This window comes from Littorina saxatilis, linkage group LG12 (assembly GCF_037325665.1).
Source record: "Littorina saxatilis isolate snail1 linkage group LG12, US_GU_Lsax_2.0, whole genome shotgun sequence".
Taxonomy (NCBI): domain Eukaryota; kingdom Metazoa; phylum Mollusca; class Gastropoda; order Littorinimorpha; family Littorinidae; genus Littorina; species Littorina saxatilis.
The window spans coordinates 35,506,328-35,534,128 of record NC_090256.1 but is presented as its reverse complement, the minus strand read 5'-3'; the positions used below and the strand labels follow the sequence as shown (position 1 = coordinate 35,534,128).

Here is a 27,801-nt window from a genome sequence, read left to right as displayed (position 1 = left end):
ACGACCACAAGCACCCCCTGAGGAAGACGATGAGTACAAAGAGACACTTGAGAAGGCAGCATTCTTGCTAGAAAAGGCTAGGAAGTTTGATGGAGTTGTACCACAGGTCGTAACTAGTGAGGCCATTGCAAGTGTCATGTTCGCTAAGGGTGTAGGCGTACAGGCCCACAGTGTCAGAGGAACCGCGCATAATGCTAAGATCTGGAACCCAGAAGGATATGACTCTGATGATTTTGTACCCGCAGTTGAAACCATAACCAAAGATCCCACTGCTATCCCCAGTGATGTCTTAGAACCAGAGATAGAGGGAAATTTTGCTACCTTGACTCTCCAAGATTGGACGAGACTACAGCAACAGGATCGCTGTATAGCCGCTGTTTGTGAAGCATTGAAGAGGAATGCTACACTGGAGATCACGGGACCAGAAACCAAAGTTTACTCCAGAGAAATGAAACACATGGTGATAGAGGAAGGAGTACTGTACCGGCGAATTACGGGAGATGAGTCAACCCGTGATCAGATTGTTATTCCCCGTACATTGCGACAGAAGGCTATGAAGGGTGTTCATGACGATCTCTATCATACACATTTTGATGATGCTATAAAGCACGCCAGAATGCGTTTCTTTTGGCCGTTCATGGCTACCGACTTGCAACGGAGAATCAAAAGGTGTGAACGTTGTACTAGGAGTGGTGTTCAGACTCAGAAGGCACCCATGTCCACTATTATGACAACTTATCCACTGGAACTCTTGTCCATTGACTTCTTGACAATTGAGGTAAAGGGGCAGAAACAGAATATTTTGGTAGTACTAGACCATTTCACCAAGTTTGCGCAAGCAATTTTGACTAAAGATCAGACCGCCAAAACAGTGGCCAAAGCTCTTTGGAATGAAGTTTTCATGACTTATGGTTTTCCCAGTCGCATATTGTCGGATCAGGGGCGTGACTTCGAGTCAAAGTTGATCCAAGAACTATGTTGTTTGGCTGGGATACAGAAGTGTAGGACTACCCCATACCACCCCAGTGGAAATCCTGTCGAAAGGTGGAATCGTACTCTGCTTGGCATGATTCGCAGTTTAGAGCAGGAACAGAAGAGAGACTGGAGGAAGCACCTCAAATCAGTTGTGCATGCGTATAATTCATGTATTCACAGTAGTACGGGATTTTCGCCGTACTATTTGTTCTTTGGTAGGCATCCTAGGCTTCCCATTGACTTGGCTTTTGGCATTGATCTTGGAAAGAGACAAGGAAGGAGTTCTAGACAGTATGTCGAAGGGTTGAAAGACAGTCTTAGGCATGCATACAGGATGGCTTCAGAACAGATGGAGAGATCCGCGCAGAAAAACAAGGTCAGATATGATGCGGGTTCTCATGCCGCAACTTTGGAAGTTGGAGACCGAGTCCTTGTGAGAAAATTGGGACCTCGCATTCGGTCAAAAGTTGATGATCGCTGGGAAGAGGGTGTTTTTGTGGTTCTTGAAAAACTTGAGGGTATTCCAGTTTACGTCGTACAGAGGGACAGTGGATATGGGCCGAGAAGAACACTTCATCGAAACATATTGCTTCCAGTGGGAGCACTCGGTTGGCCTTTACCCTCTGATCAGCACAAAGCGTTGAAGGAGTATCGACAAAGAGGACCTAGAACAGCGGAGAAGAATCTCCAGGAATCTGAAAGCGAAGATGAGGAATCATTGTTTCCAGACTTACAGATCAAGTTAGGTTTGGATGGGAATAGAACATTGAGGCCTGAAGCACCCGAATTCGTTCCTGTTATTCCTCGTACAGAACAGGAAGAAGATGTACTTCTAGAACCAGAGCAAGATGTTTCCCAAAGTGGGAGCCAGGAAGAGGCAGGGGATGTAGAACTGCCCATGGAGGTTACATCAGGTGCCTCTACAGATCGCCCAGAGGACGGTCCGGAGAATTCAGATGATGACAAAGAAGGAGTAAAGGTTCCAGCTGAGGATGGAGCAGTACACACTTCAGCATCCGAGTCTGATGAAGTTGAGCCTCATGAAGGGTCAACAGAAGATGACCTTGAAGTGAGTGGGCAGCAGCGACAGGAGTTGCGTCGTTCTAGTAGGAGGCGTAGGCCTGTGGAGAGGCTGAATCTTATGCACCGGTGTGTGTGCCGGGAGTCAGTTGATCTTGAAAAGTTGGGAGATATTCATCGAAAGATGCAAGGTCTGCTAGATTTTGGTCATGTTATTCCTCCACCCAGTTTGTTGCGCTATGTTGTTTGGGCAATCTCGGAATTGTCAGGCGAGCTGGAAAAGTGTTGGAAAATGAATAGCAAAAGTTCTTGAGACAATAGTTTGTCGGATATGATCGGAAGTAGAATCAGGATATATTGTATACCTGTTTAGTTTTGTGCGTTTTGGTTAAAGCGATGCCAACCTTTAATATAGGTTATTTTATCAGTGGAGAAATTAAGTTGGTGATGAAAAATGTTTTTGCCCTTTTAATTTAATAAATTAAAAGGAAACATTTTTTATTTTTTCCCAGGGTAAGTGTAGTACTGTGTGAAATAGCACTACAGTTGTTGTCTCCCTTCCACTGTTCAGATGTTTTATTCTGTACTTGTTTGAACTAATAGTGTTTTGTGCTACAGTAAATTATTTCCCTTGAACCATGTTTGAATATCAGGTGAGCTCGAGGGGATCCACTTTGAAAAGTTTACTACCTCCTTTTTTGAAGATAAGTACACCAAGCTGTAAATTGATTGCAGAAATCCCATCCTTTTGTATTTGTTAAAAGTTTGCATTAAATTTGATAAGAGTTGATAATTATATTTGAGCTAAAAGGATATTTTGTTCAGTCAAAAATTATTGCAGAAGCACTCAGAATTATTTGGAACTTTGGTGCGGCGTATTGATATGTGAAAATCATCTTGCCGGTACGGTTGCACTACTTTTAACTGGGAAAAGGTGACAGGCAGGGGAAATTTTGGTGTCCCTGAAACATCATTGTTGTATCAATGATTGTGGAGTCCTGCTTGTAGCAGGTATGTAAAACATTTTATTGATGATTAGTTCAAGTGTTTATAATCGTTTGGGTGTGGAAAATGACAGAGTATTCTAGAAACTTATTATTTTTTGAGTGCAGCCATGCAACCATTTTTTGCACCGGTATGCTAAGTTTTGAATAGGCATAGATCTACATGTTTCAAAGCACTTGAATGATTTTGTAGAATACTTAGAATTGTCAGCATAATTTGTATGTTGGACATTCTGTTATTTGTGGAAAACATAGAAATTGGATTTTGATTTAAATCTAAATTCAAAACGAATTAGCACTGAACATGTGTATGACGTCACTACCGGAAGTAGTCGTCCGTGTCGCAGTAAGTTGCTGTAGTTGTTAAATGCTTTCAGTATATGATTGATGCTGTGGACAAGTGAAGAGCATTGCTGGTTCTATACTAGATCTGATAGTGATAGAACAGAAGTTGTTGCATTTTTGACATGAGATGATGTCTTAAGAGAAAATAATCTTTCCTTGAAAAAGGGTAGAATTCTTTTAGTGAGTTTTAATGATCTCATTGTTGTGAATTATGGTGAATCTAGACCTCACATTTTCTTGAAGAAAATGGTAATCGCGCGTAAGGACTAGACTGTAATTATGCACATGTAGTATTTCTAGTATTCAAGATACTCAAGGCTGCATTATGGCAGGGAGACTTGTGATTTTAGAAAGAAACCTGCTCACAAAAACATTGTTCACAGTATTGTACGTTGCTATGGATACGAGATTGTCCAGCCACTGCTCTTCAGTTGTATTCAGTACTGTTAATGACGTAAAAGTACGTTAGTATTTAGTATGAGAGTATGATTTTGAGAAGAAGCCGTTAGTTTTACATTTTAATCTTTATAAGGAAACAGGAAACATGATTGATTGAAAGGGTCATGTATTGAGGATAGAATAACTTTTGTTGGTTGGAATTGAAGTTGAAGTTAGGATTTTAGGTTATAACATTTAAGGTTTTATAAAGTTTTGCAAGTAGAATAAGTACTTGAAGAAGTAATTCACAGTGTGTTTTGATGTTGGAAACATATTTTTTGTCATGAAACCGTACACACCCGCACACACATATCAACACACATGCATACACAAACCACATACATGAAACATCAAGAAGTGTATTGTTTTGTTTGTTTAGACCAGCAAACATTGAGGTAACACATAGATAATGGTGTTGTGATATTTGTGTGTTACAGGATTCAGTTCTGGTCAGAGTTGTAGTCAGAGTTTTCTTTTAGAGTTTTTTAGGGTTGGAATATAGAATCAGAGTTTTTTGGATTGAAATTAGAGTTCTACTTTATTGGTTACATCGAGAAAATAAAACAAAGAAAAGAAACAACAGACTTGTAGTTTGCCACTTGCGGATGAAAGGCGCACACATGATCCCACCCTTCAATGTAGCAATGAACTCACCCGAGTTGGTTACATTGAAATTCTGGCGCCCAATAAGGGACTAAAGTGTGTCGTCAGTAGGATAACTAAGTGCAGTATAGGGATCAACTCTGACCAGACAGAATATTGCCAGACGGAAGACCAGGCAACATACCCGAGGGGATATCGCAGTCCATCACAAGTGATTCATCATGGCGACCGGAGGAACTACTACCTCTGGTGACCACGACAGGGTAATCGCCGAACTCCAGCGACAACTCCAGGACTTACAGTCTCATTATGAGAGTGAACTCAAACATCTGTCTGGGAGAATGGACACAGAGCGAGAGGTGAACGTACAAGTGCAACCACCTCCGTCACTACCCAAGCTGAAGGTTTTCACTGGCTTACCAGCCACATCAACACAGGAAACTTCCTTCGAAGCATGGAAACGTCAAGCATCTGAAGTCAATGATGACGTTTTGGTCATAGACAAAGTGGGCCTACTGAAAAGAAGTCTGAAGGGGGCAGCGCATGAACATGTGAGAGGAAAAAACTATGCAACTGTGGATGACCTGATCAAGGACCTCGATAAGCTGTTTGGAGAACTGAAGTCAGCTGAAGAGATGTATCTGGAACTGTGCCAGTCAAGAATGATGAAAACTCAGACAAAGGCAGATTTCCTCATGACTTTGTCTACAAAGATGAAAGAAGTTCAGAAGAATGCAGGTTTTTCCAATGAAGAATACCAGAGACGTCTTTACTATGCTTTCTCCAAGGGACTGATCGACTCTTTGTTTGCACTAGAGTTGAGGAACAAGTTCGGGATGCCGGGCGACACAAAACCTGCGTTCTCCGACTTGTATCGTTATGTGCGTCAAATTGAGGGACTTGAGGCAGGAAAACAAAAGGCTCAGGTTGGGGCGCACGCAGCGCCATCACCACCTCCTGACTTCACGCAGGAGCGGACGGAGGCTCCACAACAGCAGGGCAGAAGAAAGATTTATTGCTACAAATGTGGTGAAAATGGACATTTCTATCGGGACTGTACTAAGCCCGCTAATGCACGCCTTGTTGTGCAGAAAGAACAAGATAGGCGAAGACAAGAGAACGAGTGGCGGAGAAGAAAGGGACTCCCAGAACTCCCTTTAAACTGAAGGGGACCATCGCAAAGGGGCGAGTGTTGGTCCACAACGATTCTACTGCCTCGATGTCTGACACCAGCTCTCATCAGCGTATACTAACGACAGCGGCAGAGGTGTATGAAAAGAAACTCCTAGAACTTCATCCTGTCAGATTGAACATAAACATGGTCTTGGCGATTCCTCCCATGGAGACTGCAGAGTTGAGCGGAATTCTTCATGACGTGCCAGGTGACCAGATTTCTGTCATTGCTCGCTCTTCAGAGTGGCTACCCCCTGATGTTGAGGTAGTGTCTGCGGAGATTGTGTCGCGATCTGCAGAAGCTGGACTCCGAGTACAAGTGCGTGTCAAGAATTTGTCTGCAACAAGGACTGTGTCGATTTCAAACCATGACGTGCTGGCTGAATTTCAATTGACTGGTGGTACAAAACTAGGCCACACACTTGAGGCCTTGATTGGTCCATGCTGTGAGTCCAGAGTTCGCGTCAACGGTGCGGAGACAACTTGTTTAGTCGATAGTGGGTCACAGGTGACTATCATCTCTGAGTCCTTCTATAGACAGTACCTCAGAGATGTACCTTTGCAGCAGATTGACGCTGTACTAGACATTACAGGAGCAGGTGATCAAAACGTGAGTTACCTTGGAGTCGTTCAGACAACCGTGCAGCTCCACCGAGAGGTGAGCGGGACAGACAAGGAAGTTGAGACTTTAGCCCTTGTTTGTCCAGATACTCGAATCTCTACGAGAGTTCCCGTCATTGTTGGAACTAACACCATGCGTGTACTTCAGAAACATTGTGGACAACAAGCAGGGTGGTCGTGGCTCAAGACTATACCAATTCGGTGTGAAGCAGCGTTTGCATACAAAGAATCAATGACGTCAGCAAATGGGAGACTGTGTCCAGTTCGACTAGTGGGTAGTGATGTAGTTGTACAACCTCATTCGGTCATTGATGTACGAGGTATTGTACGCCACGGTCTTGAACTGAATAGGGACTCTGTGCTCATACAGGAACCAACGATAGAGACGTTACCTGAAGGGTTGCATGTACTGAGTGGTAAGACGGCTGTGAACACTTTACCTAGGTTGAGGGTAACTCTGGTGAATAACACCGATTCACCTATCACGGTGAAAAGAAAGCAGATTATTGCAGATTTGTTTGCTATCCAAGCTGAGTATGCACTGTCTAGTGTGTTGCAAGATTTGAACAGTCAGTGTGAGGTGCAGAATGACACTCAGAGTGGTGAGCGTGTGTGGTGTGATGAAAGTCGTGACTCCTCAGGAATGAAAGCTGACATTTCAGAACTTGTTTCACGATTGCAGTTTGGATGTGATGTTGATCTTGTGTGGAAAGAGAATTTCACAAAACGATTGTTGACCTTTGCAGATGTGTTCAACCAAAAAGATTTTGATCTTGATAAAGCTGAAGTTGAACATGATATCGAACTCATTCCAGGTGCCGTAACGAGACAAAGACCCCGACCCATACCTCCCCAGGACCTGGAAGAAGTTCGGCAACATATCCAACAGTTGTTAGATGCAAACATCATCAGACCTTCGACGAGCCCTTTCGCTTCACCAATAGTCTTGGTCAGGAAGCGGAACGGTTCGCTACGAATGTGCGTTGATTACCGAAAGGTAAATGCTCGTACCGTCAGAGACAGCTATGCGCTTCCAAAGATTGAGGACTTGTTTCGAACTCTCACGGGAGCAAAGTTCTTCTCAAGTCTGGATCTTTCGAAGGCGTACTACCAAGTACCTCTGACGGAACGTGCAAAGAAGATATCGGCATTTACCACCCCGTTCGGCTTGTATGAGTTTGAGAGATTACCATTTGGTCTTGTGAATGCTCCAATGACATTTCAGCGCATTATGGATTGTTGTTTCAGCGACATGAACTTGGCGGAACTCATAATTTTTCTGGATGATATTCTGATTCATGCTGCCACTTTGCAGGAGTTGGAAGATCGGACGGTGAAAGTTTTAGAGAGGTTGCGAAAGTTTCGGTTGAAGCTTGATCCAGACAAATGCATTTTTGGGGCTACTGAAGTGAAACATTTAGGCTATGTCATTTCAGAGGGAGTCATACGTCCCGATCCGGACAAAGTTGCAGCTGTCACCTCTTGGCCGAAACCAACAACAGTGAAGGAGGTGAAAAGTTTTCTTGGATTTGTAGGATTTTATCGCCGTTTTATCCCACACTTTTCCAACAAGGCAAAACCATTGAATGATTTGACAGTTGGTTACGTTCCACAGAAAAAGCAGTCAGGGAAGAAGAAATCAGGTACTTTGACCTTGTCGTCTGATATTACTGCATTGTGGGGAAAGAAGCAGGATGAAGCTTTTCAAGTCTTGAAGGACGAGTTGACGAGCGATTTAATGTTGGGTCTAGCAGACAAGACGAGGTCGTTCTCTTTACACTGTGATGCGAGTGGTACTGGATTGGGAGCTGTTCTGTACCAGGAGTTTGACGGTAAACTGAAAGTCATAGCATACGCTAGTAGAGGGTTGAACCGTACCGAGCAGAACTATCCAGCGCATAAAAGAGAATTTCTTGCGTTGAAATGGGCAATGTCAGAGAAGTTTCATGATTACTTGATAGGGTCAAAGGTCACTGTTGTTACAGACAATAATCCTCTTTGTTACGTGTTGGGAAATGCAAAGTTGGATGCTGTTAGTCACCGTTGGTTGGCTTCATTGTCACTCTATGATTTTGACTTGATCTACAAGCAAGGGTCTGCACACACAGATGCTGATGGGTTGTCGCGACGACCACAAGCACCCCCTGAGGAAGACGATGAGTACAAAGAGACACTTGAGAAGGCAGCATTCTTGCTAGAAAAGGCTAGGAAGTTTGATGGAGTTGTACCACAGGTCGTAACTAGTGAGGCCATTGCAAGTGTCATGTTCGCTAAGGGTGTAGGCGTACAGGCCCACAGTGTCAGAGGAACCGCGCATAATGCTAAGATCTGGAACCCAGAAGGATATGACTCTGATGATTTTGTACCCGCAGTTGAAACCATAACCAAAGATCCCACTGCTATCCCCAGTGATGTCTTAGAACCAGAGATAGAGGGAAATTTTGCTACCTTGACTCTCCAAGATTGGACGAGACTACAGCAACAGGATCGCTGTATAGCCGCTGTTTGTGAAGCATTGAAGAGGAATGCTACACTGGAGATCACGGGACCAGAAACCAAAGTTTACTCCAGAGAAATGAAACACATGGTGATAGAGGAAGGAGTACTGTACCGGCGAATTACGGGAGATGAGTCAACCCGTGATCAGATTGTTATTCCCCGTACATTGCGACAGAAGGCTATGAAGGGTGTTCATGACGATCTCTATCATACACATTTTGATGATGCTATAAAGCACGCCAGAATGCGTTTCTTTTGGCCGTTCATGGCTACCGACTTGCAACGGAGAATCAAAAGGTGTGAACGTTGTACTAGGAGTGGTGTTCAGACTCAGAAGGCACCCATGTCCACTATTATGACAACTTATCCACTGGAACTCTTGTCCATTGACTTCTTGACAATTGAGGTAAAGGGGCAGAAACAGAATATTTTGGTAGTACTAGACCATTTCACCAAGTTTGCGCAAGCAATTTTGACTAAAGATCAGACCGCCAAAACAGTGGCCAAAGCTCTTTGGAATGAAGTTTTCATGACTTATGGTTTTCCCAGTCGCATATTGTCGGATCAGGGGCGTGACTTCGAGTCAAAGTTGATCCAAGAACTATGTTGTTTGGCTGGGATACAGAAGTGTAGGACTACCCCATACCACCCCAGTGGAAATCCTGTCGAAAGGTGGAATCGTACTCTGCTTGGCATGATTCGCAGTTTAGAGCAGGAACAGAAGAGAGACTGGAGGAAGCACCTCAAATCAGTTGTGCATGCGTATAATTCATGTATTCACAGTAGTACGGGATTTTCGCCGTACTATTTGTTCTTTGGTAGGCATCCTAGGCTTCCCATTGACTTGGCTTTTGGCATTGATCTTGGAAAGAGACAAGGAAGGAGTTCTAGACAGTATGTCGAAGGGTTGAAAGACAGTCTTAGGCATGCATACAGGATGGCTTCAGAACAGATGGAGAGATCCGCGCAGAAAAACAAGGTCAGATATGATGCGGGTTCTCATGCCGCAACTTTGGAAGTTGGAGACCGAGTCCTTGTGAGAAAATTGGGACCTCGCATTCGGTCAAAAGTTGATGATCGCTGGGAAGAGGGTGTTTTTGTGGTTCTTGAAAAACTTGAGGGTATTCCAGTTTACGTCGTACAGAGGGACAGTGGATATGGGCCGAGAAGAACACTTCATCGAAACATATTGCTTCCAGTGGGAGCACTCGGTTGGCCTTTACCCTCTGATCAGCACAAAGCGTTGAAGGAGTATCGACAAAGAGGACCTAGAACAGCGGAGAAGAATCTCCAGGAATCTGAAAGCGAAGATGAGGAATCATTGTTTCCAGACTTACAGATCAAGTTAGGTTTGGATGGGAATAGAACATTGAGGCCTGAAGCACCCGAATTCGTTCCTGTTATTCCTCGTACAGAACAGGAAGAAGATGTACTTCTAGAACCAGAGCAAGATGTTTCCCAAAGTGGGAGCCAGGAAGAGGCAGGGGATGTAGAACTGCCCATGGAGGTTACATCAGGTGCCTCTACAGATCGCCCAGAGGACGGTCCGGAGAATTCAGATGATGACAAAGAAGGAGTAAAGGTTCCAGCTGAGGATGGAGCAGTACACACTTCAGCATCCGAGTCTGATGAAGTTGAGCCTCATGAAGGGTCAACAGAAGATGACCTTGAAGTGAGTGGGCAGCAGCGACAGGAGTTGCGTCGTTCTAGTAGGAGGCGTAGGCCTGTGGAGAGGCTGAATCTTATGCACCGGTGTGTGTGCCGGGAGTCAGTTGATCTTGAAAAGTTGGGAGATATTCATCGAAAGATGCAAGGTCTGCTAGATTTTGGTCATGTTATTCCTCCACCCAGTTTGTTGCGCTATGTTGTTTGGGCAATCTCGGAATTGTCAGGCGAGCTGGAAAAGTGTTGGAAAATGAATAGCAAAAGTTCTTGAGACAATAGTTTGTCGGATATGATCGGAAGTAGAATCAGGATATATTGTATACCTGTTTAGTTTTGTGCGTTTTGGTTAAAGCGATGCCAACCTTTAATATAGGTTATTTTATCAGTGGAGAAATTAAGTTGGTGATGAAAAATGTTTTTGCCCTTTTAATTTAATAAATTAAAAGGAAACATTTTTTATTTTTTCCCAGGGTAAGTGTAGTACTGTGTGAAATAGCACTACAGTTGTTGTCTCCCTTCCACTGTTCAGATGTTTTATTCTGTACTTGTTTGAACTAATAGTGTTTTGTGCTACAGTAAATTATTTCCCTTGAACCATGTTTGAATATCAGGTGAGCTCGAGGGGATCCACTTTGAAAAGTTTACTACCTCCTTTTTTTGAAGATAAGTACACCAAGCTGTAAATTGATTGCAGAAATCCCATCCTTTTGTATTTGTTAAAAGTTTGCATTAAATTTGATAAGAGTTGATAATTATATTTGAGCTAAAAGGATATTTTGTTCAGTCAAAAATTATTGCAGAAGCACTCAGAATTATTTGGAACTTTGGTGCGGCGTATTGATATGTGAAAATCATCTTGCCGGTACGGTTGCACTACTTTTAACTGGGAAAAGGTGACAGGCAGGGGAAATTTTGGTGTCCCTGAAACATCATTGTTGTATCAATGATTGTGGAGTCCTGCTTGTAGCAGGTATGTAAAACATTTTATTGATGATTAGTTCAAGTGTTTATAATCGTTTGGGTGTGGAAAATGACAGAGTATTCTAGAAACTTATTATTTTTTGAGTGCAGCCATGCAACCATTTTTTGCACCGGTATGCTAAGTTTTGAATAGGCATAGATCTACATGTTTCAAAGCACTTGAATGATTTTGTAGAATACTTAGAATTGTCAGCATAATTTGTATGTTGGACATTCTGTTATTTGTGGAAAACATAGAAATTGGATTTTGATTTAAATCTAAATTCAAAACGAATTAGCACTGAACATGTGTATGACGTCACTACCGGAAGTAGTCGTCCGTGTCGCAGTAAGTTGCTGTAGTTGTTAAATGCTTTCAGTATATGATTGATGCTGTGGACAAGTGAAGAGCATTGCTGGTTCTATACTAGATCTGATAGTGATAGAACAGAAGTTGTTGCATTTTTGACATGAGATGATGTCTTAAGAGAAAATAATCTTTCCTTGAAAAAGGGTAGAATTCTTTTAGTGAGTTTTAATGATCTCATTGTTGTGAATTATGGTGAATCTAGACCTCACATTTTCTTGAAGAAAATGGTAATCGCGCGTAAGGACTAGACTGTAATTATGCACATGTAGTATTTCTAGTATTCAAGATACTCAAGGCTGCATTATGGCAGGGAGACTTGTGATTTTAGAAAGAAACCTGCTCACAAAAACATTGTTCACAGTATTGTACGTTGCTATGGATACGAGATTGTCCAGCCACTGCTCTTCAGTTGTATTCAGTACTGTTAATGACGTAAAAGTACGTTAGTATTTAGTATGAGAGTATGATTTTGAGAAGAAGCCGTTAGTTTTACATTTTAATCTTTATAAGGAAACAGGAAACATGATTGATTGAAAGGGTCATGTATTGAGGATAGAATAACTTTTGTTGGTTGGAATTGAAGTTGAAGTTAGGATTTTAGGTTATAACATTTAAGGTTTTATAAAGTTTTGCAAGTAGAATAAGTACTTGAAGAAGTAATTCACAGTGTGTTTTGATGTTGGAAACATATTTTTTGTCATGAAACCGTACACACCCGCACACACATATCAACACACATGCATACACAAACCACATACATGAAACATCAAGAAGTGTATTGTTTTGTTTGTTTAGACCAGCAAACATTGAGGTAACACATAGATAATGGTGTTGTGATATTTGTGTGTTACAGGATTCAGTTCTGGTCAGAGTTGTAGTCAGAGTTTTCTTTTAGAGTTTTTAGGGTTGGAATATAGAATCAGAGGTTTTTTTGGGATTGAAATTAGAGTTCTACTTTATTGTTTACATCGAGAAAATAAAACAAAGAAAAGAAACAACAGACTTGTAGTTTGCCACTTGCGGATGAAAGGCGCACACATGATCCCACCCTTCAATGTAGCAATGAACTCACCCGAGTTGGTTACATTGAAATTCTGGCGCCCAATAAGGACTAAAGTGTGTCGTCAGTAGGATAACTAAGTGCAGTATAGGGATCAACTCTGACCAGACAGAATATTGCCAGACGGAAGACCAGGCAACATACCCGAGGGGATATCGCAGTCCATCACAAGTGATTCATCATGGCGACGGAGGAACTACTACCTCTGGTGACCACGACAGGGTAATCGCCGAACTCCAGCGACAACTCCAGGACTTACAGTCTCATTATGAGAGTGAACTCAAACATCTGTCTGGGAGAATGGACACAGAGCGAGAGGTGAACGTACAAGTGCAACCACCTCCGTCACTACCCAAGCTGAAGGTTTTCACTGGCTTACCAGCCACATCAACACAGGAAACTTCCTTCGAAGCATGGAAACGTCAAGCATCTGAAGTCAATGATGACGTTTTGGTCATAGACAAAGTGGGCCTACTGAAAAGAAGTCTGAAGGGGGCAGCGCATGAACATGTGAGAGGAAAAAACTATGCAACTGTGGATGACCTGATCAAGGACCTCGATAAGCTGTTTGGAGAACTGAAGTCAGCTGAAGAGATGTATCTGGAACTGTGCCAGTCAAGAATGATGAAAACTCAGACAAAGGCAGATTTCCTCATGACTCTGTCTACAAAGATGAAAGAAGTTCAGAAGACTGCAGGTTTTTCCAATGAAGAATACCAGAGACGTCTCTACTATGCTTTCTCCAAGGGATTGATCGACTCTTTGTTTGCACTAGAGTTGAGGAACAAGTTCGGGATGCCGGGCGACACAAAACCTGCGTTCTCCGACTTGTATCGTTATGTGCGTCAAATTGAGGGACTTGAGGCAGGAAAACAAAAGGCTCAGGTTGGGGCGCACGCAGCGCCATCACCACCTCCTGACTTCACGCAGGAGCGGACGGAGGCTCCACAACAGCAGGGCAGAAGAAAGATTTATTGCTACAAATGTGGTGAAAATGGACATTTCTATCGGGACTGTACTAAGCCCGCTAATGCACGCCTTGTTGTGCAGAAAGAACAAGATAGGCGAAGACAAGAGAACGAGTGGCGGAGAAGAAAGGGACTCCCAGAACTCCCTTTAAACTGAAGGGGACCATCGCAAAGGGGCGAGTGTTGGTCCACAACGATTCTACTGCCTCGATGTCTGACACCAGCTCTCATCAGCGTATACTAACGACAGCGGCAGAGGTGTATGAAAAGAAACTCCTAGAACTTCATCCTGTCAGATTGAACATAAACATGGTCTTGGCGATTCCTCCCATGGAGACTGCAGAGTTGAGCGGAATTCTTCATGACGTGCCAGGTGACCAGATTTCTGTCATTGCTCGCTCTTCAGAGTGGCTACCCCCTGATGTTGAGGTAGTGTCTGCGGAGATTGTGTCGCGATCTGCAGAAGCTGGACTCCGAGTACAAGTGCGTGTCAAGAATTTGTCTGCAACAAGGACTGTGTCGATTTCAAACCATGACGTGCTGGCTGAATTTCAATTGACTGGTGGTACAAAACTAGGCCACACACTTGAGGCCTTGATTGGTCCATGCTGTGAGTCCAGAGTTCGCGTCAACGGTGCGGAGACAACTTGTTTAGTCGATAGTGGGTCACAGGTGACTATCATCTCTGAGTCCTTCTACAGACAGTACCTCAGAGATGTACCTTTGCAGCAGATTGACGCTGTACTAGACATTACAGGAGCAGGTGATCAAAACGTGAGTTACCTTGGAGTCGTTCAGACAACCGTGCAGCTCCACCGAGAGGTGAGCGGGACAGACAAGGAAGTTGAGACTTAGCCCTTGTTTGTCCAGATACTCGAATCTCTACGAGAGTTCCCGTCATTGTTGGAACTAACACCATGCGTGTACTTCAGAAACATTGTGGACAACAAGCAGGGTGGTCGTGGCTCAAGACTATACCAATTCGGTGTGAAGCAGCGTTTGCATACAAAGAATCAATGACGTCAGCAAATGGGAGACTGTGTCCAGTTCGACTAGTGGGTAGTGATGTAGTTGTACAACCTCATTCGGTCATTGATGTACGAGGTATTGTACGCCACGGTCTTGAACTGAATAGGGACTCTGTGCTCATACAGGAACCAACGATAGAGACGTTACCTGAAGGGTTGCATGTACTGAGTGGTAAGACGGCTGTGAACACTTTACCTAGGTTGAGGGTAACTCTGGTGAATAACACCGATTCACCTATCACGGTGAAAAGAAAGCAGATTATTGCAGATTTGTTTGCTATCCAAGCTGAGTATGCACTGTCTAGTGTGTTGCAAGATTTGAACAGTCAGTGTGAGGTGCAGAATGACACTCAGAGTGGTGAGCGTGTGTGGTGTGATGAAAGTCGTGACTCCTCAGGAATGAAAGCTGACATTTCAGAACTTGTTTCACGATTGCAGTTTGGATGTGATGTTGATCTGTGTGTGGAAAGAGAATTTCACAAAACGATTGTTGACCTTTGCAGATGTGTTCAACCAAAAAGATTTTGATCTTGATAAAGCTGAAGTTGAACATGATATCGAACTCATTCCAGGTGCCGTAACTAGACAAAGACCCCGACCCATACCTCCCCAGGACCTGGAAGAAGTTCGGCAGCATATCCAACAGTTGTTAGATGCAAACATCATCAGACCTTCGACGAGCCCTTTCGCTTCACCAATAGTCTTGGTCAGGAAGCGGAACGGTTCGCTACGAATGTGCGTTGATTACCGAAAGGTAAATGCTCGTACCGTCAGAGACAGCTATGCGCTTCCAAAGATTGAGGACTTGTTTCGAACTCTCACGGGAGCAAAGTTCTTCTCAAGTCTGGATCTTTCGAAGGCGTACTACCAAGTACCTCTGACGGAGCGTGCAAAGAAAATATCGGCATTTACCACCCCGTTCGGCTTGTATGAGTTTGAGAGATTACCATTTGGTCTTGTGAATGCTCCAATGACATTTCAGCGCATTATGGATTGTTGTTTCAGCGACATGAACTTGGCGGAACTCATAATTTTTCTGGATGATATTCTGATTCATGCTGCCACTTTGCAGGAGTTGGAAGATCGGACGGTGAAAGTTTTAGAGAGGTTGCGAAAGTTTCGGTTGAAGCTTGATCCAGACAAATGCATTTTTGGGGCTACTGAAGTGAAACATTTAGGCTATGTCATTTCAGAGGGAGTCATACGTCCCGATCCGGACAAAGTTGCAGCTGTCACCTCTTGGCCGAAAACAACAACAGTGAAGGAGGTGAAAAGTTTTCTTGGATTTGTAGGATTTTATCGCCGTTTTATTCCACACTTTTCCAACAAGGCAAAACCATTGAATGATTTGACAGTTGGTTACGTTCCACAGAAAAAGCAGTCAGGGAAGAAGAAATCAGGTACTTTGACCTTGTCGTCTGATATTACTGCATTGTGGGGAAAGAAGCAGGATGAAGCTTTTCAAGTCTTGAAGGACGAGTTGACGAGCGATTTAATGTTGGGTCTAGCAGACAAGACGAGGTCGTTCTCTTTACACTGTGATGCGAGTGGTACTGGATTGGGAGCTGTTCTGTACCAGGAGTTTGACGGTAAACTGAAAGTCATAGCATACGCTAGTAGAGGGTTGAACCGTACCGAGCAGAACTATCCAGCGCATAAAAGAGAATTTCTTGCGTTGAAATGGGCAATGTCAGAGAAGTTTCATGATTACTTGATAGGGTCAAAGGTCACTGTTGTTACAGACAATAATCCTCTTTGTTACGTGTTGGGAAATGCAAAGTTGGATGCTGTTAGTCACCGTTGGTTGGCTTCATTGTCACTCTATGATTTTGACTTGATCTACAAGCAAGGGTCTGCACACACAGATGCTGATGGGTTGTCGCGACGGCCACAAGCACCCCCTGAGGAAGACGATGAGTACAAAGAGACACTTGAGAAGGCAGCATTCTTGCTAGAAAAGGCTAGGAAGTTTGATGGAGTTGTACCACAGGTCGTAACTAGTGAGGCCATTGCAAGTGTCATGTTCGCTAAGGGTGTAGGCGTACAGGCCCACAGTGTCAGAGGAACCGCGCATAATGCTAAGATCTGGAACCCAGAAGGATATGACTCTGATGATTTTGTACCCGCAGTTGAAACCATAACCAAAGACCCCACTGCTATCCCCAGTGATGTCTTAGAACCAGAGATAGAGGGAAATTTTGCTACCTTGACTCTCCAAGATTGGACGAGACTACAGCAACAGGATCGCTGTATAGCCGCTGTTTGTGAAGCATTGAAGAGGAATGCTACACTGGAGATCACGGGACCAGAAACCAAAGTTTATTCCAGAGAAATGAAACACATGGTGATAGAGGAAGGAGTACTGTACCGGCGAATTACGGGAGATGAGTCAACCCGTGATCAGATTGTTATTCCCCGTACATTGCGACAGAAGGCTATGAAGGGTGTTCATGACGATCTCTATCATACACATTTTGATGATGCTATAAAGCACGCCAGAATGCGTTTCTTTTGGCCGTTCATGGCTACCGACTTGCAACGGAGAATCAAAAGGTGTGAACGTTGTACTAGGAGTGGTGTTCAGACTCAGAAGGCACCCATGTCCACTATTATGACAACTTATCCACTGGAACTCTTGTCCATTGACTTCTTGACAATTGAGGTAAAGGGGCAGAAACAGAATATTTTGGTAGTACTAGACCATTTCACCAAGTTTGCGCAAGCAATTTTGACTAAAGATCAGACCGCCAAAACAGTGGCCAAAGCTCTTTGGAATGAAGTTTTCATGACTTATGGTTTTCCCAGTCGCATATTGTCGGATCAGGGGCGTGACTTCGAGTCAAAGTTGATCCAAGAACTATGTTGTTTGGCTGGGATACAGAAGTGTAGGACTACCCCATACCACCCCAGTGGAAATCCTGTCGAAAGGTGGAATCGTACTCTGCTTGGCATGATTCGCAGTTTAGAGCAGGAACAGAAGAGAGACTGGAGGAAGCACCTCAAATCAGTTGTGCATGCGTATAATTCATGTATTCACAGTAGTACGGGATTTTCGCCGTACTATTTGTTCTTTGGTAGGCATCCTAGGCTTCCCATTGACTTGGCTTTTGGCATTGATCTTGGAAAGAGACAAGGAAGGAGTTCTAGACAGTATGTCGAAGGGTTGAAAGACAGTCTTAGGCATGCATACAGGATGGCTTCAGAACAGATGGAGAGATCCGCGCAGAAAAACAAGGTCAGATATGATGCGGGTTCTCATGCCGCAACTTTGGAAGTTGGAGACCGAGTCCTTGTGAGAAAATTGGGACCTCGCATTCGGTCAAAAGTTGATGATCGCTGGGAAGAGGGTGTTTTTGTGGTTCTTGAAAAACTTGAGGGTATTCCAGTTTACGTCGTACAGAGGGACAGTGGATATGGGCCGAGAAGAACACTTCATCGAAACATATTGCTTCCAGTGGGAGCACTCGGTTGGCCTTTACCCTCTGATCAGCACAAAGCGTTGAAGGAGTATCGACAAAGAGGACCTAGAACAGCGGAGAAGAATCTCCAGGAATCTGAAAGCGAAGATGAGGAATCATTGTTTCCAGACTTACAGATCAAGTTAGGTTTGGATGGGAATAGAACATTGAGGCCTGAAGCACCCGAATTCGTTCCTGTTATTCCTCGTACAGAACAGGAAGAAGATGTACTTCTAGAACCAGAGCAAGATGTTTCCCAAAGTGGGAGCCAGGAAGAGGCAGGGGATGTAGAACTGCCCATGGAGGTTACATCAGGTGCCTCTACAGATCGCCCAGAGGACGGTCCGGAGAATTCAGATGATGACAAAGAAGGAGTAAAGGTTCCAGCTGAGGATGGAGCAGTACACACTTCAGCATCCGAGTCTGATGAAGTTGAGCCTCATGAAGGGTCAACAGAAGATGACCTTGAAGTGAGTGGGCAGCAGCGACAGGAGTTGCGTCGTTCTAGTAGGAGGCGTAGGCCTGTGGAGAGGCTGAATCTTATGCACCGGTGTGTGTGCCGGGAGTCAGTTGATCTTGAAAAGTTGGGAGATATTCATCGAAAGATGCAAGGTCTGCTAGATTTTGGTCATGTTATTCCTCCACCCAGTTTGTTGCGCTATGTTGTTTGGGCAATCTCGGAATTGTCAGGCGAGCTGGAAAAGTGTTGGAAAATGAATAGCAAAAGTTCTTGAGACAATAGTTTGTCGGATATGATCGGAAGTAGAATCAGGATATATTGTATACCTGTTTAGTTTTGTGCGTTTTGGTTAAAGCGATGCCAACCTTTAATATAGGTTATTTTATCAGTGGAGAAATTAAGTTGGTGATGAAAAATGTTTTTGCCCTTTTAATTTAATAAATTAAAAGGAAACATTTTTTATTTTTTCCCAGGGTAAGTGTAGTACTGTGTGAAATAGCACTACAGTTGTTGTCTCCCTTCCACTGTTCAGATGTTTTATTCTGTACTTGTTTGAACTAATAGTGTTTTGTGCTACAGTAAATTATTTCCCTTGAACCATGTTTGAATATCAGGTGAGCTCGAGGGGATCCACTTTGAAAAGTTTACTACCTCCTTTTTTGAAGATAAGTACACCAAGCTGTAAATTGATTGCAGAAATCCATCCTTTTGTATTTGTTAAAAGTTTGCATTAAATTTGATAAGAGTTGATAATTATATTTGAGCTAAAAGGATATTTTGTTCAGTCAAAAATTATTGCAGAAGCACTCAGAATTATTTGGAACTTTGGTGCGGCGTATTGATATGTGAAAATCATCTTGCCGGTACGGTTGCACTACTTTTAACTGGGAAAAGGTGACAGGCAGGGGAATTTTGGTGTCCCTGAAACATCATTGTTGTATCAATGATTGTGGAGTCCTGCTTGTAGCAGGTATGTAAAACATTTTATTGATGATTAGTTCAAGTGTTTATAATCGTTTGGGTGTGGAAAATGACAGAGTATTCTAGAAACTTATTATTTTTTGAGTGCAGCCATGCAACCATTTTTTGCACCGGTATGCTAAGTTTTGAATAGGCATAGATCTACATGTTTCAAAGCACTTGAATGATTTTGTAGAATACTTAGAATTGTCAGCATAATTTGTATGTTGGACATTCTGTTATTTGTGGAAAACATAGAAATTGGATTTTGATTTAAATCTAAATTCAAAACGAATTAGCACTGAACATGTGTATGACGTCACTACCGGAAGTAGTCGTCCGTGTCGCAGTAAGTTGCTGCAGTTGTTAAATGCTTTCAGTATATGATTGATGCTGGGACAAGTGAAGAGCATTGCTGGTTCTATACTAGATCTGATAGTGATAGAACAGAAGTTGTTGCATTTTTGACATGAGATGATGTCTTAAGAGAAAATAATCTTCCTTGAAAAAGGGTAGAATTCTTTTAGTGAGTTTTAATGATCTCATTGTTGTGAATTATGGTGAATCTAGACCTCACATTTTCTTGAAGAAAATGGTAATCGCGCGTAAGGACTAGACTGTAATTATGCACATGTAGTATTTCTAGTATTCAAGATACTCAAGGCTGCATTATGGCAGGGAGACTTGTGATTTAGAAAGAAACCTGCTCACAAAAACATTGTTCACAGTATTGTACGTTGCTATGGATGCGAGATTGTCCAGCCACTGCTCTTCAGTTGTATTCAGTACTGTTAATGACGTAAAAGTACGTTAGTATTTAGTATGAGAGGATTTTGAGAAGAAGCCGTTAGTTTACATTTTAATCTTTATAAGGAAACAGGAAACATGATTGATTGAAGGGTCATGTATTGAGGATAGAATAACTTTTGTTGGTTGGAATTGAAGTTGAAGTTAGGATTTTAGGTTATAACATTTAAGGTTTTATAAAGTTTTGCAAGTAGAATAAGTACTTGAAGAAGTAATTCACAGTGTGTTTTGATGTTGAAACATATTTTTTGTCATGAAACCGTACACACCCGCACACACATATCAAACACACATGCATACACAAACCACATACATGAAACATCAAGAAGTGTATTGTTTTGTTTGTTTAGACCAGCAAACATTGAGGTAACACATAGATAATGGTGTTGTGATATTTGTGGTTACAGGATTCAGTTCTGGTCAGAGTTGTAGTCAGAGTTTTCTTTTAGAGTTTTTTAGGGTTGGAATATAGAATCAGAGTTTTTGGATTGAAATTAGAGTTCTACTTTATTGTTTACATCGAGAAAATAAAACAAAGAAAAGAAACAACAGACTTGTAGTTTGCCACTTGCGGATGAAAGGCGCACACATGATCCCACCCTTCAATGTAGCAATGAACTCACCCGAGTTGGTTACATTGAAATTCTGGCGCCCAATAAGGGACTAAAGTGTGTCGTCAGTAGGATAACTAAGTGCAGTATAGGGATCAACTCTGACCAGACAGAATATTGCCAGACGGAAGACCAGGCAACATACCCGAGGGGATATCGCAGTCCATCACAAGTGATCATCATGGCGACCGGAGGAACTACTACTCTGGTGACCACGACAGGGTAATCGCCGAACTCCAGCGACAACTCCAGGACTTACAGTCTCATTATGAGAGTGAACTCAAACATCTGTCTGGGAAATGGACACAGAGCGAGAGGTGAACGTACAAGTGCAACCACCTCCGTCACTACCCAAGCTGAAGGTTTTCACTGGCTTACCAGCCACATCAACACAGGAAACTTCCTTCGAAGCATGGAAACGTCAAGCATCTGAAGTCAATGATGACGTTTTGGTCATAGACAAAGTGGGCCTACTGAAAAGAAGTCTGAAGGGGGCAGCGCATGAACATGTGAGAGGAAAAAACTATGCAACTGTGGATGACCTGATCAAGGACCTCGATAAGCTGTTTGGAGAACTGAAGTCAGCTGAAGAGATGTATCTGGAACTGTGCCAGTCAAGAATGATGAAAACTCAGACAAAGGCAGATTTCCTCATGACTCTGTCTACAAAGATGAAAGAAGTTCAGAAGACTGCAGGTTTTTCCAATGAAGAATACCAGAGACGTCTCTACTATGCTTTCTCCAAGGGATTGATCTACTCTTTGTTGCACTAGAGTTGAGGAACAAGTTCGGGATGCCGGGCGACACAAAAACCTGCGTTCTCCGACTTGTATCGTTATGTGCGTCAAATTGAGGGACTTGAGGCAGGAAAACAAAAGGCTCAGGTTGGGGCGCACGCAGCGCCATCACCACCTCCTGACTTCACGCAGGAGCGGACGGAGGCTCCACAACAGCAGGGCAGAAGAAAGATTTATTGCTACAAATGTGGTGAAAATGGACATTTCTATCGGGACTGTACTAAGCCCGCTAATGCACGCCTTGTTGTGCAGAAAGAACAAGATAGGCGAAGACAAGAGAACGAGTGGCGGAGAAGAAAGGGACTCCCAGAACTCCCTTTAAACTGAAGGGGACCATCGCAAAGGGGCGAGTGTTGGTCCACAACGATTCTACTGCCTCGATGTCTGACACCAGCTCTCATCAGCGTATACTAACGACAGCGGCAGAGGTGTATGAAAAGAAACTCCTAGAACTTCATCCTGTCAGATTGAACATAAACATGGTCTTGGCGATTCCTCCCATGGAGACTGCAGAGTTGAGCGGAATTCTTCATGACGTGCCAGGTGACCAGATTTCTGTCATTGCTCGCTCTTCAGAGTGGCTACCCCCTGATGTTGAGGTAGTGTCTGCGGAGATTGTGTCGCGATCTGCAGAAGCTGGACTCCGAGTACAAGTGCGTGTCAAGAATTTGTCTGCAACAAGGACTGTGTCGATTTCAAACCATGACGTGCTGGCTGAATTTCAATTGACTGGTGGTACAAAACTAGGCCACACACTTGAGGCCTTGATTGGTCCATGCTGTGAGTCCAGAGTTCGCGTCAACGGTGCGGAGACAACTTGTTTAGTCGATAGTGGGTCACAGGTGACTATCATCTCTGAGTCCTTCTACAGACAGTACCTCAGAGATGTACCTTTGCAGCAGATTGACGCTGTACTAGACATTACAGGAGCAGGTGATCAAAACGTGAGTTACCTTGGAGTCGTTCAGACAACCGTGCAGCTCCACCGAGAGGTGAGCGGGACAGACAAGGAAGTTGAGACTTTAGCCCTTGTTTGTCAGATACTCGAATCTCTACGAGAGTTCCCGTCATTGTTGGAACTAACACCATGCGTGTACTTCAGAAACATTGTGGACAACAAGCAGGGTGGTCGTGGCTCAAGACTATACCAATTCGGTGTGAAGCAGCGTTTGCATACAAAGAATCAATGACGTCAGCAAATGGGAGACTGTGTCCAGTTCGACTAGTGGGTAGTGATGTAGTTGTACAACCTCATTCGGTCATTGATGTACGAGGTATTGTACGCCACGGTCTTGAACTGAATAGGGACTCTGTGCTCATACAGGAACCAACGATAGAGACGTTACCTGAAGGGTTGCATGTACTGAGTGGTAAGACGGCTGTGAACACTTTACCTAGGTTGAGGGTAACTCTGGTGAATAACACCGATTCACCTATCACGGTGAAAAGAAAGCAGATTATTGCAGATTTGTTTGCTATCCAAGCTGAGTATGCACTGTCTAGTGTGTTGCAAGATTTGAACAGTCAGTGTGAGGTGCAGAATGACACTCAGAGTGGTGAGCGTGTGTGGTGTGATGAAAGTCGTGACTCCTCAGGAATGAAAGCTGACATTTCAGAACTTGTTTTCACGATTGCAGTTTGGATGTGATGTTGATCTTGTGTGGAAAGAGAATTTCACAAAACGATTGTTGACCTTTGCAGATGTGTTCAACCAAAAAGATTTGATCTTGATAAAGCTGAAGTTGAACATGATATCGAACTCATTCCAGGTGCCGTAACTAGACAAAGACCCCGACCCATACCTCCCCAGGACCTGGAAGAAGTTCGGCAGCATATCCAACAGTTGTTAGATGCAAACATCATCAGACCTTCGACGAGCCCTTTCGCTTCACCAATAGTCTTGGTCAGGAAGCGGAACGGTTCGCTACGAATGTGCGTTGATTACCGAAAGGTAAATGCTCGTACCGTCAGAGACAGCTATGCGCTTCCAAAGATTGAGGACTTGTTTCGAAACTCTCACGGGAGCAAAGTTCTTCTCAAGTCTGGATCTTTCGAAGGCGTACTACCAAGTACCTCTGACGGAGCGTGCAAAGAAAATATCGGCATTTACCACCCCGTTCGGCTTGTATGAGTTTGAGAGATTACCATTTGGTCTTGTGAATGCTCCAATGACATTTCAGCGCATTATGGATTGTTGTTTCAGCGACATGAACTTGGCGGAACTCATAATTTTTCTGGATGATATTCTGATTCATGCTGCCACTTTGCAGGAGTTGGAAGATCGGACGGTGAAAGTTTTAGAGAGGTTGCGAAAGTTTCGGTTGAAGCTTGATCCAGACAAATGCATTTTTGGGGCTACTGAAGTGAAACATTTAGGCTATGTCATTTCAGAGGGAGTCATACGTCCCGATCCGGACAAAGTTGCAGCTGTCACCTCTTGGCCGAAACCAACAACAGTGAAGGAGGTGAAAAGTTTTCTTGGATTTGTAGGATTTTATCGCCGTTTTATTCCACACTTTTCCAACAAGGCAAAACCATTGAATGATTTGACAGTTGGTTACGTTCCACAGAAAAAGCAGTCAGGGAAGAAGAAATCAGGTACTTTGACCTTGTCGTCTGATATTACTGCATTGTGGGGAAAGAAGCAGGATGAAGCTTTTCAAGTCTTGAAGGACGAGTTGACGAGCGATTTAATGTTGGGTCTAGCAGACAAGACGAGGTCGTTCTCTTTACACTGTGATGCGAGGGTACTGGATTGGGAGCTGTTCTGTACCAGGAGTTTGACGGTAAACTGAAAGTCATAGCATACGCTAGTAGAGGTTGAACCGTACCGAGCAGAACTATCCAGCGCATAAAAGAGAATTTCTTGCGTTGAAATGGGCAATGTCAGAGAAGTTTCATGATTACTTGATAGGGTCAAAGGTCACTGTTGTTACAGACAATAATCCTCTTTGTTACGTGTTGGGAAATGCAAAGTTGGATGCTGTTAGTCACCGTTGGTTGGCTTCATTGTCACTCTATGATTTTGACTTGATCTACAAGCAAGGGTCTGCACACACAGATGCTGATGGGTTGTCGCGACGGCCACAAGCACCCCCTGAGGAAGACGATGAGTACAAAAAGACACTTGAGAAGCAGCATTCTTGCTAGAAAAGGCTAGGAAGTTTGATGGAGTTGTACCACAGGTCGTAACTAGTGAGGCCATTGCAAGTGTCATGTTCGCTAAGGGTGTAGGCGTACAGGCCCACAGTGTCAGAGGAACCGCGCATAATGCTAAGATCTGGAACCCAGAAGGATATGACTCTGATGATTTTGTACCCGCAGTTGAAACCATAACCAAAGACCCCACTGCTATCCCCAGTGATGTCTTAGAACCAGAGATAGAGGGAAATTTTGCTACCTTGACTCTCCAAGATTGGACGAGACTACAGCAACAGGATCGCTGTATAGCCGCTGTTTGTGAAGCATTGAAGAGGAATGCTACACTGGAGATCACGGGACCAGAAACCAAAGTTTATTCCAGAGAAATGAAACACATGGTGATAGAGGAAGGAGTACTGTACCGGCGAATTACGGGAGATGAGTCAACCCGTGATCAGATTGTTATTCCCCGTACATTGCGACAGAAGGCTATGAAGGGTGTTCATGACGATCTCTATCATACACATTTTGATGATGCTATAAAGCACGCCAGAATGCGTTTCTTTTGGCCGTTCATGGCTACCGACTTGCAACGGAGAATCAAAAGGTGTGAACGTTGTACTAGGAGTGGTGTTCAGACTCAGAAGGCACCCATGTCCACTATTATGACAACTTATCCACTGGAACTCTTGTCCATTGACTTCTTGACAATTGAGGTAAAGGGCAGAAACAGAATATTTTGGTAGTACTAGACCATTTCACCAAGTTTGCGCAAGCAATTTTGACTAAAGATCAGACCGCCAAAACAGTGGCCAAAGCTCTTTGGAATGAAGTTTTCATGACTTATGGTTTTCCCAGTCGCATATTGTCGGATCAGGGGCGTGACTTCGAGTCAAAGTTGATCCAAGAACTATGTTGTTTGGCTGGGATACAGAAGTGTAGGACTACCCCATACCACCCCAGTGGAAATCCTGTCGAAAGGTGGAATCGTACTCTGCTTGGCATGATTCGCAGTTTAGAGCAGGAACAGAAGAGAGACTGGAGGAAGCACCTCAAATCAGTTGTGCATGCGTATAATTCATGTATTCACAGTAGTACGGGATTTTCGCCGTACTATTTGTTCTTTGGTAGGCATCCTAGGCTTCCCATTGACTTGGCTTTTGGCATTGATCTTGGAAAGAGACAAGGAAGGAGTTCTAGACAGTATGTCGAAGGGTGAAAGACAGTCTTAGGCATGCATACAGGATGGCTTCAGAACAGATGGAGAGATCCGCGCAGAAAAACAAGGTCAGATATGATGCGGGTTCTCATGCCGCAACTTTGGAAGTTGGAGACCGAGTCCTTGTGAGAAAATTGGGACCTCGCATTCGGTCAAAAGTTGATGATCGCTGGGAAGAGGGTGTTTTTGTGGTTCTGAAAAAACTTGAGGGTATTCCAGTTTACGTCGTACAGAGGGACAGTGGATATGGGCCGAGAAGAAACACTTCATCGAAAACATATTGCTTCCAGTGGGAGCACTCGGTTGGCCTTTACCCTCTGATCAGCACAAAGCGTTGAAGGAGTATCGACAAAGAGGACCTAGAACAGCGGAGAAGAATCTCCAGGAATCTGAAAGCGAAGATAGGAGGAATCATTGTTTCCAGACTTACAGATCAAGTTAGGTTTGGATGGGAATAGAACATTGAGGCCTGAAGCACCCGAATTCGTTCCTGTTATTCCTCGTACAGAACAGGAAGAAGATGTACTTCTAGAACCAGAGCAAGATGTTTCCCAAAGTGGGAGCCAGGAAGAGGCAGGGGATGTAGAACTGCCCATGGAGGTTACATCAGGTGCCTCTACAGATCGCCCAGAGGACGGTCCGGAGAATTCAGATGATGACAAAGAAGGAGTAAGGTTCCAGCTGAGGATGGAGCAGTACACACTTCAGCATCCGAGTCTGATGAAGTGAGCCTCATGAAGGGTCAACAGAAGATGACCTTGAAGTGAGTGGGCAGCAGCGACAGGAGTTGCGTCGTTCTAGTAGGAGTCGTAGGCCTGTGGAGAGGCTGAATCTTATGCACGGTGTGTGTGCCGGAGTCAGTGATCTTGAAAAGTTGGGAGATATTTCATCGAAAGATGCAAGGTCTGCTAGATTTGGTCATGTTATTCCTCCACCCAGTTTGTTGCGCTATGTTGTTGGGCAATCTCGGAATTGTCAGGCGAGCTGGAAAAGTGTTGGAAAATGAATAGCAAAAGTTCTTGAGACAATAGTTTTGTCGGATATGATCGGAAGTAGAATCAGGATATATTGTATACCTGTATTAGTTTTGTGCGTTGGTTAAAGCGATGCCAACCTTTAATATAGGTTATTTTATCAGTGGAGAAATTAAGTTGGTGATGAAAAATGTTTTTGCCCTTTTAATTTAATAAATTAAAAGGAAAACATTTTTTATTTTTCCCAGGGTAAGTGTAGTACTGTGTGAAATAGCACTACAGTTGTTGTCTCCCTTCCACGTTCAGATTGTTTTATTCTGTACTTGTTTGAACTAATAGTGTTTGTGCTACAGTAAATTATTTCCCTTGAAACCATGTTTGAATATCAGGTGAGCTCGAGGGGATCCACTTTGAAAGTTTACTACCTCCTTTTTTGAAGATAAGTACACCAAGCTGTAAATTGATTGCAGAAATCCATCCTTTTGTATTTGTTAAAAGTTTGCATTAAATTTGATAAGAGTTGATAATTATATTTGAGCTAAAAGGATATTTTGTTCAGTCAAAAATTATTGCAGAAGCACTCAGAATTATTTGGAACTTTGGTGCGGCGTATTGATATGTGAAAATCATCTTGCCGGTACGGTT

The 27,801-nt window shown here is 43.4% G+C and overlaps 1 protein-coding gene across 1 annotated transcript; it reads left to right on the top strand.

Moving 5' to 3' along the window:
* The first annotated feature begins 4,606 nt into the window (after positions 1 to 4,606).
* Positions 4,607 to 5,551, top strand: LOC138983075 (paraneoplastic antigen Ma3 homolog). The gene has a single exon (XM_070356481.1). It carries the CDS (start codon positions 4,607 to 4,609, stop codon positions 5,549 to 5,551), a length of 945 nt encoding a protein of 314 aa, XP_070212582.1.
* Positions 5,552 to 27,801: the final 22,250 nt, after the last annotated feature.

Coding starts and splice junctions, on each gene's coding strand:
- LOC138983075 (XM_070356481.1), top strand. CDS start 4,607: ATGGCGACCGGAGGAACTACTACCTCTGGTGACCACGACAGGGTAATC.